The sequence below is a fragment of the Delphinapterus leucas genome, unplaced genomic scaffold (assembly GCF_059928025.1).
Source record: "Delphinapterus leucas isolate spDelLeu-1000000601 "Yukka" unplaced genomic scaffold, BTC_Dleu_Yukka2 spDelLeu_asBTCV2_sq40, whole genome shotgun sequence".
Classification (NCBI taxonomy): domain Eukaryota; kingdom Metazoa; phylum Chordata; class Mammalia; order Artiodactyla; family Monodontidae; genus Delphinapterus; species Delphinapterus leucas.
The window spans coordinates 2,200,896-2,218,866 of NW_028322249.1; the positions used below are offsets into that span (position 1 = coordinate 2,200,896).

The following is a 17,971-nucleotide window of genomic DNA, read 5'->3' on the forward strand; positions in this document are numbered from 1 at the left end:
TACTGTACTGTAAGATTAAAAGTGTTTATATTTTGTGTTTGTTTCTAATGTATTATTTGTGTGAAAAGTATTATAAACCTATTACGGTACAGTACTGTATAGCCGATTGTGTTGTGTACCTAGGCTAACTTGGTGGACTTATGAACAAAATGGACTTATGAATGTGCTCTCGGAATGGAACTTGTTCGTATGTAGGGGACTTACTGTATGCTCTTAGCAATTTTCCAATATGCAATACAGTATTATTAACTATAGTCACCATGTTGTACATCCCCATGACTTATTTATTTTATAACTGGAAGTTTGTACCTTTGATCCCCTTCACTCATTTCACATATCTCCCACCCACTGTCTCTGGCAACCGCCAATCTGTTCTCTGTATCTATGAGCTTGTTTTAGTTGTTGTTTATTCATTCATTCGTTTTAAATTCCAGATATAACTGAGGTCACTTGGCATTGGTCTTTCTCTGTCATTTAGCATAATACCCTCAAAGACCATGTGTGTTATTGCAGATGGCAAGATTTCATTCTTTTTAATGGCTGAGTAGTATCTCGTGTGTGTGTGTGTGTGTGTGTGTGTGTATATATGTATGTATGTATACCACTTCTTCTTTAACCATTCATCCATTGATGGACATCTAGGTTGTTTCCATACCTTGGCTATTGTAAATAATGCTGCAATGAATACTGGGCTTGTATATCTTTCTGAGTTAATGTTTTCATTTTCACTGGATAGATACCCAGAAGTAGAATTGCTGACTCTATTTTCAGTTTTTCAAGGAACTGTTTTCCATATTGGCTGTACCAATTTATATTCCCACCAACAGTGCATGAGGGTTCCCTTTTTCCACATCCTGGCCAACACTTATTTCTTGTCATTTTGATAATAGCCATTCTAACAGGTGAGAGGTGACATCTCATAGTTTTGATTTGCATTTCCATGAAGATTAATATTTTGAGCATCTTTTCTTGTATATATTGGCACATCTGTGTTTCATCTTTGAAAAGTCTGTTTAGATCTGCCCAGTTTTTAAACAAATTGTTTGGGATTATTTCTATTGAGTTGTATGAGTTGTTTATATATTGTAGATATTAGCCCCTTACCAGATATAGGATTAGCAAATATTTTCTTCCTTTTAGTAGGTTGGCTTTTCATTTTGTTCATGGTTCCCTTTGCCTTGCAAAAGATTTTTAGTATGATATAGTCCATTTGTTTGTTTTTCCTTTTGGTTGTCAGATTGAAAAATCTTTACCAAGGCTTATGTCAAGTAGCTTACCATCTATGTTTTCTTCTACAGGTTCTATGGTTTCAGGTCTTACATTCAAATCTTTAATCCATTTTGAGTTAATCTCCATGTATAGTGTAAAGTAGTGGTCAAGTTTCATTCTTTTTCATGTTGTTTATCAATTTTCTCAACACCATTTATTGAAGAGATTGTCCTTTGCACATTGTATAATCTTGGCTCCTTTGTCATAAATTAATTGATCACATATGCATGGGTTTATTTCTGGGCTGTCCATTCTGTTCCATCTATCTATGTGTCTGTTTTTATGCCAATACCATACTGTTTTAATTACTATAGCTTTGTAATATAGTTTGAAATCAGGGAGCAAGATGCCTTCATCTTTGTGCCTCTTTCTCAAGATTTCTTTATCTCTTTGAGGTCTTTTGTGGTTTCTTACAAGTTTTAGGAATATATGTTCTGTTTCTCTGAAAAATGCCATTTGAGTTTTGATAGAAATTGCATTGAATCTGTAGATTGCTTTGGAGTACACATATTTTATCAATATTGATTCTTTCAATCCAAGAGCACAGAATATCTTTCCATTTATTTGTATCTTTTTCAATTTATTTCATTAAGGACTTGTTTTCAATATGCAAGTCTATTATCTCCTTGGTTAAATTTATTCCTAGGTATTTCATTCTTTTTGATGCAGTTGTAAATGGGATCATTTTCTTCATTTCTCTTTGATAGTTTGTTTTTAGTGTATAAAAATACAACAGATTTTTGGATATTGATTTTGTTCCCTGTGGCGTTAGTGAATTTGTTTATTCGAATAGTTTTTTTTGGTGAAGTCTTTATTATTTTGCTGTATATAAAATTATATTGTCTGCAGATAGTGACAGTATTACTCCCTTCTTTCTGATTTGGATGACTTTTATTTCTTTTTCTTGTCTAATTGCTCTGTCTTAGGACTTCTGATACTAAGTTGAATAAAAATGGCAAGAGTGGACATTTTTGTTGGTTTCTGATCTTAGAGGAAAAGCATTCAGCGTTTCTTTGTTGAGTATGATGTTAGCTGTGTACTTGGCATATATTGCCTTTATTATTGTTGAGTTATGTTTCTTCTATACCCACTTTGTTTAGAGGTTTTTTATCATAAATGAATGTCAAAGGCTTTTTCTTCATCTATTGAGATGATCATATGATTTTTACCTTTCATTTTGTTAATGTGGACTATCATCTTGATTTGTGGCTGTTGAACCATCCTTGTATCCCTGGAATAAATCCCACTTGATTTTGGTGTATGATCTTTTTAATGTATTGTTTTGGTTTCTAATATTTTTATTGAGGATTTTTACATCTATATTCATCAGCAGTATTTTCCTATAATCTTTTTTGTGTGTGGTGTCCTTGTCAAGTTTTGGTATCGTGGTAATGCTGGACCCATAAAATGAGTTTGGGAGCATTCCCACTACAATTTTTTGGGATTGTTTGTGAGGGATAGGTATTAACTCTTCTTTGAATATTTGGTAGAATTCACCTGTGAAACTGTTTGATCCTGGACTTTGTTTGATGGGGGTCTTTTTCTTACTGATTCAATCTCCTTACTAGTAACTGGTCTATTTAGATTTTCTGTTTCTTCAAAATTCAGTCTTGGAAGATTGTATGTTTTGGGAATTTATCTATTTCTTCTGCATTGTCCAATCTGTTGGTGTGTAATTATTCATATTAGTCTCCTATGAGTCTTTGAATATTTTGGTTTTCAGTTATAATTTTTCCTTTTTCATTTCTAATTTTATCCTCTTTTTTTGTTTGTTTTAGTGAGTCTAGTTAAAGGTTTGTCAATTTTATCTTTCAGAGAATCAGCTCTTAATTTTAAAATTTTTTTCTACTCTTTAAGACTCTATTTCATTTATTTTCTCTTTTTATTATCTTCTTACCTTTATTATTTCCTTTCTTCTACTAACTCTGGCTTCATTTTTTCTTCCTTTTCTAGTTTCTTGGGTTGTAATGTTCAATTGTTTTTTTGAGACTTTTCTGGTCATTTGAGGTAGTCTGTATCACTATGAATGTCCCTCTTAGAATTGCTTTTGCTGCATCACATAGATTTTGGCATATGGTATTTTCATTTTTATTTCTCTCAAGTTATAGTTTGACTTCTCTTTGATTTCTTTGACTCATTGCTTTTTCAGTAGCATGTTGTTTAACCACATATTTATTATTTTTTTCAAGTTTTTTCTTGTTATTGATTTCTAGTTTATTACCTTTATGGATGGAAAAATGCTTGATATGATTTCAGTCATCTTAAATTTGCTGAGACTTTTTTTGTGGTCTAACATGTGATCTATCCTGAAGAATGTTCCATGTGTACGTGAAAACAATGTGTATTCTGCTTTGGGATGGAATATTCTGTATATATCTATTAAGTCTCTCTAGTCTAATTTGTCATTTAAGGCCTGTGTTTCCTTGTTGACTTTTCAGTCTGGGTGTCCTATTTGCAGTCTGGGTGTCCTAAGATTTGCTGTCAATTTCTCCCTTTGTCTGTTAATATTAGCTTTATATATATGTACATCAATACTGGGTGCATGAAAATTTACAAATGTTATATTTCTCGTTGGATTGACCCCTTTATTATTATGTAATGCAAATCTTTGTTTTTAATGACAGTCTTTGTTTTAAAGTGAATTTTGTCTCTGATATAAATACAGCTATCCCAGATTTCTTTTAGTTTCAATTTGCATGAAACATCTTTTTCCATCTTTTCACTTTAAGTCTGTGTGTCCTTATATCTGAAGTAAGTCCCTTGTAGGCAGCTACAGATGGCTCTTTTTAAAATTCATTTAGCCACTGTATCTTTTGATTCAAGAATTATTCCATTTTTATTTAAAGTAGTTATTGTTAGTTATGTACTTATTGCCATTTTGTTAATTATTTTCTGGCTGTTTCATAATTCTTGTTTCTTTCTTCTCTTGCTCTCTTCCTTTTTGTTTGATGCCTTTTTTTAGTGTTGTGCTTAGATTTCTTTCTCATTATCTTTTTTGTTTCTACTATAGGTTTTTGCTTTGTGGATACCCTAAGGCTCACATAACAGCTTTCATTTAACAATCTATTTTAAATTGATAGCAAGTTAAGTATGAACACATTCTAAAACTTTACATTTTTACTCCCTATCCCTGTGTTTTATGTTTTTGATGTCATTTTTATATCTTTGTATTTTGTGTATCCCTTAACTAATTATTTACAGTTTTTTTTTTACTTTTGTCTTTGAACCTTCCTACTAGCTTTATAGTTAATCCACTATCTTTACTATAAATTTACCTTTACCAGTGAGATTTTTACTTTTCTTGTTGTTGTTACTAATTAGTGCTCTTTTTTTCCAGCTTAAAGAAGTCACTTTAACATTTCTTATTAAAGTCTTGTTTAGTGGTGATGAACTCCTTTAGCCTTTCCTTTATGGAAAACTCTTTTCTCTCCAATTCTGAATAAGAAGTTTGCTGAGTAGAATATTCTTGGTTGGAAGGTTTTTCTTTCAGCATTTTGAATATATTGTGCCACTTCCTCTGATATACAAAGTTCTGCTGAAAAAATCTGCTCATAGGCTTATGGGAGTTTCCTTGTACATAACAAGAAGTTTTTCTCCTGTTGTTTTTAATATTCTCTCTTGTCTTTACCTTTTGACACTTTAATTATAATATGTCTTGGCTTGTGTCTCTTTGGGTTTATCTTATTTGGAACTTTCCAGTTCCTGGATATGAATGTTTGTCTTCTTTCCCCAGTTAGGGTAGTTTTCAGTCATTATTTCTCCAAATAATATTTCTACTCCTTTCCCTCTCTCTTCTCCTTCTGGGAGCCCTATGATGTGAATGGTAGTCTGTTTTAAGTGGTGCGATATGTCCTTTGAGCTATCTTTACTTTTTTAAAAAAATTCTTTTCTCTTTTTCTGCTCTGACAGGGTGAGTTCTACTGCCTTGTCTTGAGATGACTGGTGCTTTCTCCAGTTTCATCTAGTCTGCTCTTGAACCCTTTTAGTGTGTTTTTCAGTTTAGTTATTACATTTTTCAGCTCTGTGACTTCTGTTTGATACTTTCTTATATTTTCCATCTCTTCGTTCATGTTCTTACTATGTTCATCTATTCTGTCCATTCAGTGAGCATCTTTATGTCTATAACTTTGAATTCTTTATCAGATGAATTACTTATCTCTGTTTCATTAAGGTTTTTTTCTAGAGTTTTATCTGGTTCTTTCATCTGGAACATATTGCTTTGTTTCTTCATTTTGCTTTACTTTCTGTGTTTGTTTCTGTGTATTAGGTGGAAGAGCTACCTTTCCCAGACTTGAAGGAGTGGCTTTGTGTAGGAGATGAAACTTGTCATTCAACCTTGTTCTTACTCTTGGTTGTCTCTGAAATCTATGTGATTGTCCAAGCTTCCTGATTTATTCTTCATAGATTCCAGTAGTTAAGGATGTGCAACACCTGTCAGTGTTCAAAAAAAATTTTTTTTTAGTCTGTACTTAATTTCAGTCTGTTTGGGAGCCAGTTTCTCAGGCAGCAGCTTCTAAATTATGCAAATATATACAGTCCTCTGGGACCTCAATTTTAAACCCTGCTGACCTCCAGACCAGTTGATCCAGAAGTGTTTCCTTGACAGTGGTTGCAAAAATCAGGGTTTTAGACAAGTGTAAAAGCTCGTTTCTGGGAGGTACCAGTGAGCTGTAGCAAGGCCAAGGGAGAGTGCGAAGATCATGTTCCCTGGGCTATGTTTCCTGAGATCTCTTCTGTAGCCTCTAGATGTGTGGTAAACCTGAAGCCTGCCCCTCAGGTTGAAGCTCCAGGACAAGTAAATAAATTCCTTTTTCATAGGAAGACTGGGATTATGTCTCATTTTGCTTTCTGTGGTATGCCCTGTGGGGTGGTAGCCTGCCAAGAACTCTCTCTCCAATTGTTTCAGTCCTGTAGGACTCAGAAACACTAACTCTGCTGGCTACTAGTGCCAGATGCTCAAGGGACATTCCCTGTGTGGACTGTGTGTGCCTGCCAGCTTTAGCAGTGACACAGGAGAATGTGGAGGTACAGCCTGCCTGCTGGTTTCGGCAAGGCTGCAAAAGAGTATGGGGGGAGGGCATGCCCCCTGGCTTAACAGGGCTGCAGGAGAGTATGGAGGCAGGGTGTGCCTGCTGCTGTTAACAAGGTAGAAGGAGAGTGCAAAACTGGTACCCACCACCACCTCCATCCCTAGAGAGAACCCCAACAGGCCCTTGCCCCTTCAGCACACACTTTAAGATTAGCAAATGAATCTCCTTTGCATATAGTCTAGGTGCTTTTCAAATTGTTGTTTTTGTGCTGGGTCCTGGGGTGAGTAAGCCTGCACACAAGCCCTTTAAGAGAGCAGGATCTCAATTCCATATAGCTCTTTGGGTCTCCTGGACATAAGCCCCACTGGTTTTCAAAGCCAGACAATTTGGGGGCTTATCTTTCCAGTGCAGGTCCCAAGGTTTGGAGAGCCTGACATGGGGAAAAAATCCCTCACTCCTCAGGGAAAAGCTCTTTACTTGTGAGATTCCTCCTGATTGTAGGTCACTGTGCTGGGGGTGAGGTTTTGGCAATCTACCTCTCTTACCTGTCTCAATGTGGCTCTTTTTTCCTTTGTTCTGGAAAAACTATTCAGCTAGTTTTCAGGTCTTTTCAAAGGGAATTTTTCCATATGTAACTAGATTTGGTGTGTCCATGGGAGGAGTTCAGGATCTTCCTACACCCCTGTCTTGAACAGCTGCCTCTGAGTAAAAGTTTTAGAGGACAATGCATCGTTCACTCAGACATTATGGAGTATGTGTGCAGGTAGATCACAGTTCATTCTGGGTCTCTGGGCCCTCCAACCACTGCTGACCTTATATAGCATAAGTAAAGTGTAACTTTTTTGTGTTGCCACTGAGATTTGGGGGTGTTTATTATACTTCAGCCTACACTAGCCCATTCTGAGTGCTACAGTTGGTGATACAGGTTTGAAATAGTAAAGTTAAAATGTCTCCATATTTCAGAAGATAGAAGAATTTCATAGTGACAGACATCTGTTAGTAAGAGCTAACTCCTAGTGATAAAGTGAATGTAGATACCAAAGAGCCAGTAGAGTCACAGTAGTCTGAACCAGAAATATTTTGTTGGTCTTAATTGTGGAGTTTCCAGAATCAAAAGTTATGAATGGCCACTTAAGTTTCAACTTAGCTTATATAACCTCAAATTTCCATGTTTGTAAGGTATATCCTAAGCCACCACAACAGACCCTTGACCCCTAAGCCAATTTCTAGCTCTAGATAAGTTAATAGACCTAAAATCAATTGAGAAATGGAAGTTTAGACACACCTGAAGGAGACCACACAGTAACACTATAAATATATACTAAGGTTATTTCTCTTAATTATTACCAAGGGACTCTAGACAACTGTCAAAGTCATTGGATATGGAAAAAAAATTCAGCACTTTGAGGAAATATTAGACCTGAATCTGAGCTATTATAAATTCTTGTGAACTAAAGAAAATTTGTAGTTTATAACTAAGTTTGAGAGCATATGGGACTTAGGTGATAATTACAATTTTGAGAGAAATGCCTCAGTATGTTGTAAATCAACTATACTCTAATAAAAATTCAAAAAAAAAACCTGTAGCCATACCCATACACAACTATTCAGATTTTCCATTTTTATGATAATATTTCATCTGATTTAAGTGGAAACTATCAACTCTTTAGATTTTTCTATATACACTCAATTGTGTACTGAAAGTTAAGAGCTAATTTTTTTTTTTTTTTTTTGCGGTACACGGGCCTTTCACTGTTGTGGCCTCTCCCGTTGCAGAGCACAGGCTCCGGACGCACAGGCTCAGCGGGCATGGCTCATGGGCCTAGCTGCTCTGTGGCATGTGAGATCTTCCTGGACCGGGGCACAAACCCGTGTCCCCTGCATCGGCAGGTGGACTCTCAACCACTGCACCACCAGGGAAGCCCCAAGAGCTAATTTTTTTTTTTTTTAAGAGCTAATTTTTGATGCTTTAAAAACAAAAAAAAAAGAAGAAATGCCTCAGTATGTCCAAATATATCACCACATATATTCTCACTGTAATTTCTGGGACTTTGTAATTGTAAACATATATAAATATATAAATATAAATATATATAGCTTATTTTGGAATCTGTATTTTGGAAGAAGAGTCAGATGGAAATCCCTAGAGTTTACAGTCCATTTAAAAAAACAACAAACCAAAACAAACAACACACATACAACCCTCTACAAATGGATCATTCTTGGAGGAACTGCAGAGATCTGTCCACATTAAAACCTTGAAATACATGAAAATGATGATTGCTAACACAGTCTCATTAAATTATCCACTTCAATTGGCTCAATAGACAGATGGGAATTAGAGAATGACAGATAATCATCAGTTTAATTGGGTGATGAATCTGCTTACAGATGCTGTCCAGATGTAGTCTCCCTACTTGAGCAAATTAATAAAGCTACTTTTATCTTGTATTATATATCTATTGATGAGATTAGTTTTTTTCCCACCCTTGTGATAAGAATTAATAAGAGGAGGAAATGTTCTCAAAAGACAGTGACAAAAGTACATATTTCATTCTACTCTTAGGGAATGAATTACCCCTCTAGTTTTGTACCAAAATTGAGTCTCTAGGAAGGATAATTGCTCATCATCACAGATATTCTGTTCAACATGTTGATGACATCATCCCTCACGACCTGAAGGGCAAGTATCCAGACCTTCTAAGAGAGCTATGATTAAGTCAATTGTCACAAAAGAGAGAGATGCTTTAGGGATAATTCAGTGGTCTGACACTTCTTTAAAGTTTCTTGTCCAACCAGTGGTGTAGACAGGGTAAAATATTACCTTATAATTGAAGGAAAAAGTTATACTCTATCCCTTCCAGCACTAAGAGGACTAAGTTTTAGTTGGACTGCCTTTGAGGAAAAATATATTCTATTTAGATATGCTATTTTTACCTATTTAGTAAGTAACTAAAGAAGTTTCCAGCTCTGAATGCATTCAGAAGGGTTTCCAGCTTTTCACACAGTGGTAGAAGCATTTGACTACGTGGACTATATGGACTAGTTGTGGAGACATGATTAATTCAGTGTCTAAGGCAAATTCTGTTGCAGCATGGGACCCATAGCAATCATACAACTGTGCTTTACTGTTTTTGGTCAATAAATCTTCTCATTTATTTTTAAATCTTATTTTTAAATCTTCTCATTTATATTAGGGCCAGTGGAAAACCACTGGCCCTAATATAACATGAAGCCCAAGTGAACATGAAATCCAGGCTGCCTCTCCCAAACTTACTCTGACCCACCTAGCCGTTACATTAGGTAAATCTAATTAACAATGCCAATTAAAGTGTACAAAAGAGATTGGGCGCAAGCATGTCCTGAAGCCATATGTATACTGTGTAAGCAGATTCTTCACCTTCCCACAGTGACTTTTCCTGCTGAAATATCCTATACGTGTGCTGCAGTGGGGGTTATTTTTAACTAGTTGCCTGCTGAGGGTAAAAAACAATTGGAGTTTGGTAAACGGAGAGTTATTTAATTTATTCCCATCAGCCAGAGTGACCTGCTACAAATTTATATCCCGGCTCATTAGAATCTCTGAAGCACCACAAAGCTGTCAAATACAAAGATTTATCTTTAAACAGTACATCTCTACTCTGCTTCGAGTGTGAGCTCCTGTATATAAAGAACAAATGAATTCATAGGAAGGTGGAGTTTGGGGACATCTCAGAATAAGTTAAGGGTTTGCCCCTTAGGACTTCTATAGTGAAGATACCTTGAATAGAAAGGTTAGCAAAATGACTTACTGTCTGAATGTTAGTAAGCTTTTATCCCAGTTCTAGATAGTCTTGTCCAATGAGCTCATGATCAAATTGTCATGATGGTAAAAATGAAAACTGAATAATATGCATGGGTTAAGTACATTTAACTTGTACTTAATTTTACTGCTAAATGTTTCATTTGCTGGCAGAAGGACAATTCATTGGTTTCTATACTTAATCATACTTTGGAAATGCCAGCCATTTACCTACCAGCAAATTGACAGTACCAAACTCCTCCCATCGTGAAATGGAGTATTATTTACTCTTACTGAAAGAGACACTTACTCTAAACTAAGGTGTGATTTCCATCTGTGCATTAATCTACCATCTGTGAGCATACTAAATATCACTAATACAAAATATATTTTCCTATATAACGTTTCCCTGACCAAAGATATGTAAAGCGTCCAATTAAAAAATTCCATTAATTGGTATCTTGGAGACAGTATTTCGTGAAGTTGAGATATACAAATGTATGCTATGCTCTGACCCAACACACAAGATTTCTTTTCTTCCATTATCAGAATATTTAGGTACGGAACAAAGAAACATAAATAGGGGGGAAATCTCTTAAGATTACATCTAATGACCCACTTACAAAAAGTGCTTTCGTTTTCAGATACTCTGGGCTCTGATAGTTACAATATTTTATGTTTTAATAAATGCTTAATATTTTATTAAATAAATGCAAGCATTCAAGGAGAAAAATATTGCCAAGAGTCTAAGAACAGAGATGTGTGAAAATGTTTGCCTAGTTTAAAAATTTTAAAGTAGTTCAATATTGATAGATAATTTATAACCATTCAAAATATATATTGAATACATACTCAATGATAAACATTCTTAGATGTTTAGATGCTTAAAAATGACTACTGAACAAAAAAATTCGAAGATCCACATCTGTTAGAATAATAAAATTGTTTTATACCAGAGTTTTGGGGTGGTTTATTATGTAGCATTAGATAATGAAGGTTTTTTTTTAAAGTTAATGAAAAGCCATCATTTTTCAAGACACATATTTTGTGTATAGGATAATAGTCAAATTGAATATGGCTGTGGTAGAAATCACTACTCTTGCATCTTTCAAGTCCTTGAAGGCAGCATTACTCTTTGGAGTCCCTCTATATTTGCCTTTAGCTTACTACTTGTGTAGATAAAGGCATTTGGCCTTCCCTACAGTATAAATCATCATTCCATGGATCATAAAAACCAATGAGAAATTGCTGCCAGTTGTTCAGTATGTCTGTTGAAACAATACATTCTGGAACTGGGGAAATAACCACAGAGAGGTTTGAGGAAGACCTGGGCCAACTGTAAAATGAACCCCAGTTGAAACTCTATTGATTACCAGATATTCGTAAAGCTATTCTCTGACTGGTTGAATACAATGACAGTTTTGGTCTCCAGATAGTAGTTTCAGTTTAAAGCCAGCATTTCATAAACTCTGTTTATTTCCCCTTCGCTAATGTACAATTACCCTTGTAAATTGTCCTCAGGTGCCTCTTTTGTAACTGTGGTAAGAACATGGGGTATGAAATCTATCCTATTAAAAAAAAAATTTAAGTGTATGATACAGTATTGTTAACTATAGGCACAATGTTGCACAGCAGATCTCTAAAACATTCACCTTGCATAGGAATTTTATATGTGTTGAATAGCAACTCTGTATTTTTACTTCCCTTAGCCCCTAACAACAACCATTCTACACTGTTTCTATTATTTTGATTACTTTAGATACCTCGTATAAATGAATTATGCAGTACTTTTCCTTCTGTGACTGGCTAATTTCTCTTAGCATAATGTCCTCAGGGTTCATCTGTGTTGCTATCTATGGCTGGATTTTCTTTTAAGGTCTACTAAAGGGAAAATTACAGGGTAACACATGGTTAAGTAGCAGGATGCTTCTGTAAGAGGATATAACTTCACCTTTATTTAAAGTTCTTTGACTCTGTTAGCTGGCTCAAGTCTTGGAATTAAGTACTATAATTGTAACCAATATAGTGACTCTAGTCAATTCTGTTTAACAGATATGGATATTTCCTGCATATGCAAAACAAATATAACTTCTGTAGGCTGCCCATCTGTTTCCATTGTTGGGATCTTGGTCAACCAGCCACATCAAAAATCTCTGTGACCCAAACGATTCTAATTCTTTGACTCTGCTGCCCATTATGGTAACCATGCCATTTGGCCACAGCCACCACAGATTCTGTCATCTCCATTCATTTCAGTGAGCTCAGTTTCATGGCATCACTTCCACTGGCATTCTCTGCCTGCAGATAGTAGCCCCATGTTGTTTGAAAATGCTGAGAAATCTCAATCACAGTCTTTATAAAGAACTCTTTTTTCCTTCTAGAGAAAATGGGTAGAGAATGATTAAACAAGTTTTGTATGATAGATCCACTTTAAATTTCTGATTTCTCTCACTCCCTCTTTTTCTCTTGACATCTTTTTCTACAGAATAACAAGGAAGTTCAGGAGTTTCAACTATATTTTGTTAAATCACCTTTGGGTTTATGATTACATCAGCCAACCAAGAAAAACGCTAATCATTCCCAGGCACTTGAGTCAACACATGGAAACCAGAATTTCTCCTTGTTCTGCATAAATCAGCACATTTCAAGCTGATCCAACACTACATTCCTTAGATCCTGATACAACTCCTTTAAGACCTGTTCCTATATTTTTTCCACAGGCTTAGTATTAAAAACATATTCAGAAAAAGGTAAAATTTGAAATGTTAATTATAATTTTATGAATTTGGATGATATAAGCAAATGATAAGCAAATCCCAGGGAAGTAGAAAATCGAAAATAATTATATGACTAAAAATTAAAGAATTTGAAAAGAAGAATTAATAGAAAAAACAATCAAAAACATTAGAAATTCTTTAAAAATACCAATAAATTTGAAATAGGAATTAAAAATTAAACTAAAAAGGATTGTCAAAATACCAAACTCAGGAATGCAGGTTTTATTCCTCCAGATTCTACTGATACTAAAAAGATAAAAAATAATAATAAACGTGTGTAAGTAAATCAATTTAAAAATTAAATAAAATTACAAATCCAGAAAAAAAGAGAACTTAAAACCAACAAAATAATAAATTTAACACACACATGTGCATGTGTGCACACCCACACACATATATAATTCCAGACCAAAATTATTTAAATGATTTAAGGGTGAATTGTGTCAAACATTTAATAAGCAAATAACACAAAACAATGAAATATGGAAAATGAAGCATTTTCCAACAAATTTTATGAAAACCCAATAACTTTGCTAAAACTAAACAAATAAAATAAAAGACAAACCTGAAAAAGGTAGATCATTTTGGTTAATAGCTCAATTTCTGTCATGAACATGATATAAAAATCCTAAGCAAAATATTAACATATCAAACTTATTGATACATAGGACACTATGCCATGGCAACTCTAGTTTCCAAGAACTTAAGGAACCTAAAAGAACCTCAGGAACCTAAATAAGACATTAGGAATAGCTAAGTAAATGGAATATATGAAGTTCATAAAGCTGAAGCTTTTAAATGGAAACAACTTTAATCTTCTTCAAACATGAATAATTACTTTAGTCCCAGTAAAAGTCTTAGCAGATGTGTGTAAATTCACAATCCAAATTACATATCAAATTGCGAGCATCCCATGATAACCTAAACATGTTTGAAAGAACAAATTTGAGGACTTAGGGTAGCTTTTTGAAAATTGTTAATATCTATTTAAGATAGTGTGGTTATTGTCACAGGAATAGCTAATTAGATCAAAGACACCAAATACAGAGATCAGTACACATAAGGTTGCACTACAATACATTGTGAAAGGGATGGTGCTGATACATTCGATTTCCATATGGAAACAGTGAATGGTGTATCAAAGATTCTAGAAAGCAATAGTATAGCCTCTTCAAGTTCAGATGGACAAGTATTTCTTTAAAAGGACTCAAATTTCTTGCTGTAAAAAAAGATAAATGAATTCCATTAAAAAATTTTAAGAATTTTGGTGCATCGAAAGGCATACAGAAAAAAATAATAAAAAGGGCAAAGAATAAAAGTGGAAGAAATATATATGTAATGTTTTATATATATGTATAATGTATAAATGTATGTTATATATGTGTGCATATGTACACACACACATTGGGAAAAAATGATTATTATTACTTTAATTTTTCTTCTCATCCTCACACTGTCCTCTGTTGCTTGGTCTGCAATCACACATATGTTGGACAAATGGAAATTTCCTCATGGATTACAGAGGCTCTGGTACTTTTTAAAAAATACTTCTATTTTGTTATCTTGCTATGCCTTTACATTTACTGATACACTTTTGGGAAATTTTCTGCCTCTTGTCATATTTTGGTAGGATACTGGTCATGATATTTTCTTGTTGAGTGACTGGATTTTGTTTTCTTTCTTAAAGAGTGCTGTAGTTTGTTTTGTCTGGCTGTTAAATTATTTGCAAGTCAATGTGATACTAGCTGTTGTAGAGAATATAAACTGTAACATTTACTCCAGGGATAGTTCAGCCCTATTACTAAGACATGAGTCTTCTGGTGTCTCCACTAAAGGGCCCAGGTGGTCACCAAAAACTATTCATTTGGCCTGTAAATACCTCCAACAGCTACTTGCCCTGCGTGATTAGTGAAAATAGTTTTAAGTTTACAATTTTTCACTTTTTCTTTTCCTGGGCTTTTAGAATTATTCTCCACACTTGCATAATTTCATATTCAGCAAATATCAATTGGGACACTAAGCCTATTTCTGGATTTATTTTTCTTCGTAGTTCCCTTTTTCTAGAACCTAACTTTGTAAGTTTCAGCCATCTCAGCCTCTCCAGATTTCTAGTCTCTACCTCCTCATCTCAGTAAGGCTTTGGACTCTGCTTGGTTTCCCATACCTGATCTTAGAATAAAAAAAAAACACAATGTAATAGGCAGAAAACCTGAGTTAATATCAAAGATAACATTTGTTTTCTTTGTGTCTGTAATCAAAATCATACTTTAGTGTCTAGTGCCTGAAACATTCGTTTGTCTCTTGTCAAGCTTTTTTTGTTTGTTTTTACTATAGTTATTTTTAGGGCATAAGTATGTCTTGTTCTTGTTACTTAATCATGATGTAATTGGATAAATTACCTTAAATGTAGACAAATAAAATGAGAATTAAAAGTATGGTTTCACAGTATTTTATATTTTATAAATACAAGTGCAATGCAGTCATTATTCTCAACATAAATGTTATTAATTCCCCTAAAAGCTAGCATGACAGAATTTTGGCAATTGGCATGTCACCTAAGTAAATAAGTAATACCTGAGGCATATTAATTTTTTATGGTTTTTATTGTAACTAATGACAAACCTGTGAGTAACTTGGTGGAAAAAAATTTTTTTAATGAAATATCACTGTTTTATGTGATCTTCATGTGAAGAGAAATTATATCATTTCCCATCACGTATTATATTTTAATAAAGTCAAGAAAAAATAAGCATAACATTGGTTAAAAAGTAATCATTCTTTTCAAAAATCTTCATGTTAATTCATAGATTTTACACTGCAGTCAAACAGAAACATATATATATATATATACATAAATATATGTATGTATAGTTGAAATGTCAGAATAACCCAGAACAGTACACAGTAGGCAAACTACATCATTCTTTATTGTTAAAATACTGGTTTCCTACTTAATAACATATTTAAGGTTCTTACTTAATCCCTCAAATAATTTTAAGTGAGTGTATTTATTTGTTCTGATGGTTTTATAAATATGATAATTTAAACCAATACATTTCTTCTTTTTGCATTAAAATGTCATTTATTTGTTAAATTTGTCTAACACGCTGGTAAAAGTAAGAAATCATTTTGTGTAGCATGCTGGTAAAAGTAAGAAAAGCTCAGTTTGAAAGAACTATGTTATTTCACATTAATGTTTTTAAGAAGCTAAGCCTTGCAACTATACTACTTGTGGCAGATTGACTCATCTTTCTTTAAAGAGCATAATTAGATATTACAAGCACTCCTTTTTTGTTTTTCCTTTTTTTAAACATTTTTATTGGAGTATAATTGCTTTACAATGGTGTGTTAGTTTCTGCTTTATAACAAAGTGAATCAGTTATACATATACATATATCCCCATATCTCTTCCCTCTTCTGTCTCCCTCCCTCCCACCCTCCCTATCCCGCCCTTCTAGCTGGCCACAAAGCACCGAGCGGATCTCCCTGTGCTATGTGACTGCTTCCCACTAGCTATGTATTTTACATTTGGTAGTGTATATGTCCATATATACGCTACCACTCTCTCACTTTGTCCCAGCTTACCCTTCCCCCTCCCCCTGTCCTCAAGTCCATTCTCTAGTAGGTCTGCGTCTTTATTCCCGTCTTGCCTCTAGGTTCTTCATGACATTTTATATATATGTGTTAGCATACGGTATTTGTTTTTCTCTTTCTGACTTACTTCACTCTATATGACAGACTCTAGGTCCATCCACCTCGCTACAAATAACTCAATTTCGTTTTTTTATGGCTGAGTAATATTCCATTGTATATGTGTGCCACATCTTCTTTATCCATTCATCTGTTGATGGACACTTAGGTTGCTTCCATGACCTGGCTATTGTAAATAGAGCTGCGATGAACATTGTGGTACATGACTTTTTGAATTATGGTTTTCTCAGGGTATAGGCACAGTAGTGGGATTGCTGGGTCGTATGGTAGTTCTATTTGTAGTCTTGTTTTTGTTTTTGTTTTTTTGTGGTACGCAGGCCTCTCACTGTTGTGGCCTCTCCTGTTGCGGAGCACAGGCTCCGGACGTGCAGGCTCAGCGGCCATGGCTCATGGGCCTAGCCACTCCACAGTATGTGGGATCTTCCCAGACCGGGGCACGAACCCGTGTCCCCTGCATTGGCAGGCAGACTCTCAACCACTGTGCCACCAGGGAAGCCCTAATCATTTGTTTTTATATGTAGTCTGGAACTTTTCCACAAGTAAATCATGTATATTAGAATATTTCTGTCCCCATTGGCATAAAGTAAAGGGAATGCTTTATGATATTTGGCTACCCTTTTCAGTGTTTCACAAAGGTATTGGAATCTATGATATCTTCTCTGTGTCTTGCATCCTTACAAATTTTAGGTGGATTCTGTCTGTCTGGATAACTATATAACAGTGATGGTGATGACAGCAGTTATGAATGCCAATCCTCTTAACAAACATAATTTACTTTTTCTCAATTTATTCATACTTTGCTTTCAGATTTATCCAATATGCATATAGGAAAGATAATAGCACATGGACAAATTAATATGAGCACAGTGCATTCCAGGTGGCTTACTCTGGGAGGAAAGAATTGTGACCAGAAATGAGTTTTCTCAAATCTGTACAAAAAGAGCATTTCAGAACAATACAATTTAATGTAATGTAATGGACATATATAGTTATAGAATTTTAAAATTAGTATTCGTATTAAAAAAGATTGATTTTAAAATTAGTATTCGTATTAAAAAAGATTGATTAAATAATGCAAGAAGGGCTTCCCTAGTGGCGCAGTGGTTGAGAGTCCGCCTGCTGATGCAGGGAATGCGGGTTCGTGCCCCGGTCCAGGAGGGTCCCGCCTGCCGCAGAGCGGCTGGGCCCGTGGGCTGTGGCCGCTGGGCCTTTGCATCTGGAGCCTGTGCTCCGCAATGGGAGAGGCCGCAGCAGTGAGAGGCCCAAGTACCTAAAAAATAAAAAAATATAATACAAGAAAAGGACTCAATGAGTTAATTACTGACATTAAAAATAAATGTATATATGCAAGTCTTACTATACAAGGCATAAAAGAAAATACACTATAAAATTCTGATTATAAA

At 34.7% G+C, this 17,971-nt stretch overlaps 1 protein-coding gene across 1 annotated transcript in view; it reads left to right on the forward strand.

Moving 5' to 3' along the window:
• Window positions 1–15,359, forward strand: part of LOC149743956 (uncharacterized) — a 94,716-nt gene extending 79,357 nt beyond the window's left edge. The window contains exon 4 of the mRNA XM_089905926.1: window positions 12,566–15,359. Within this exon, the coding sequence (XP_089762052.1) occupies window positions 12,566–12,713 (148 nt within the window). The 3' untranslated portion in view covers window positions 12,714–15,359. The remainder of the gene's footprint in view (window positions 1–12,565) is intronic.
• The last annotated feature ends 2,612 nt before the right edge of the window (window positions 15,360–17,971 follow it).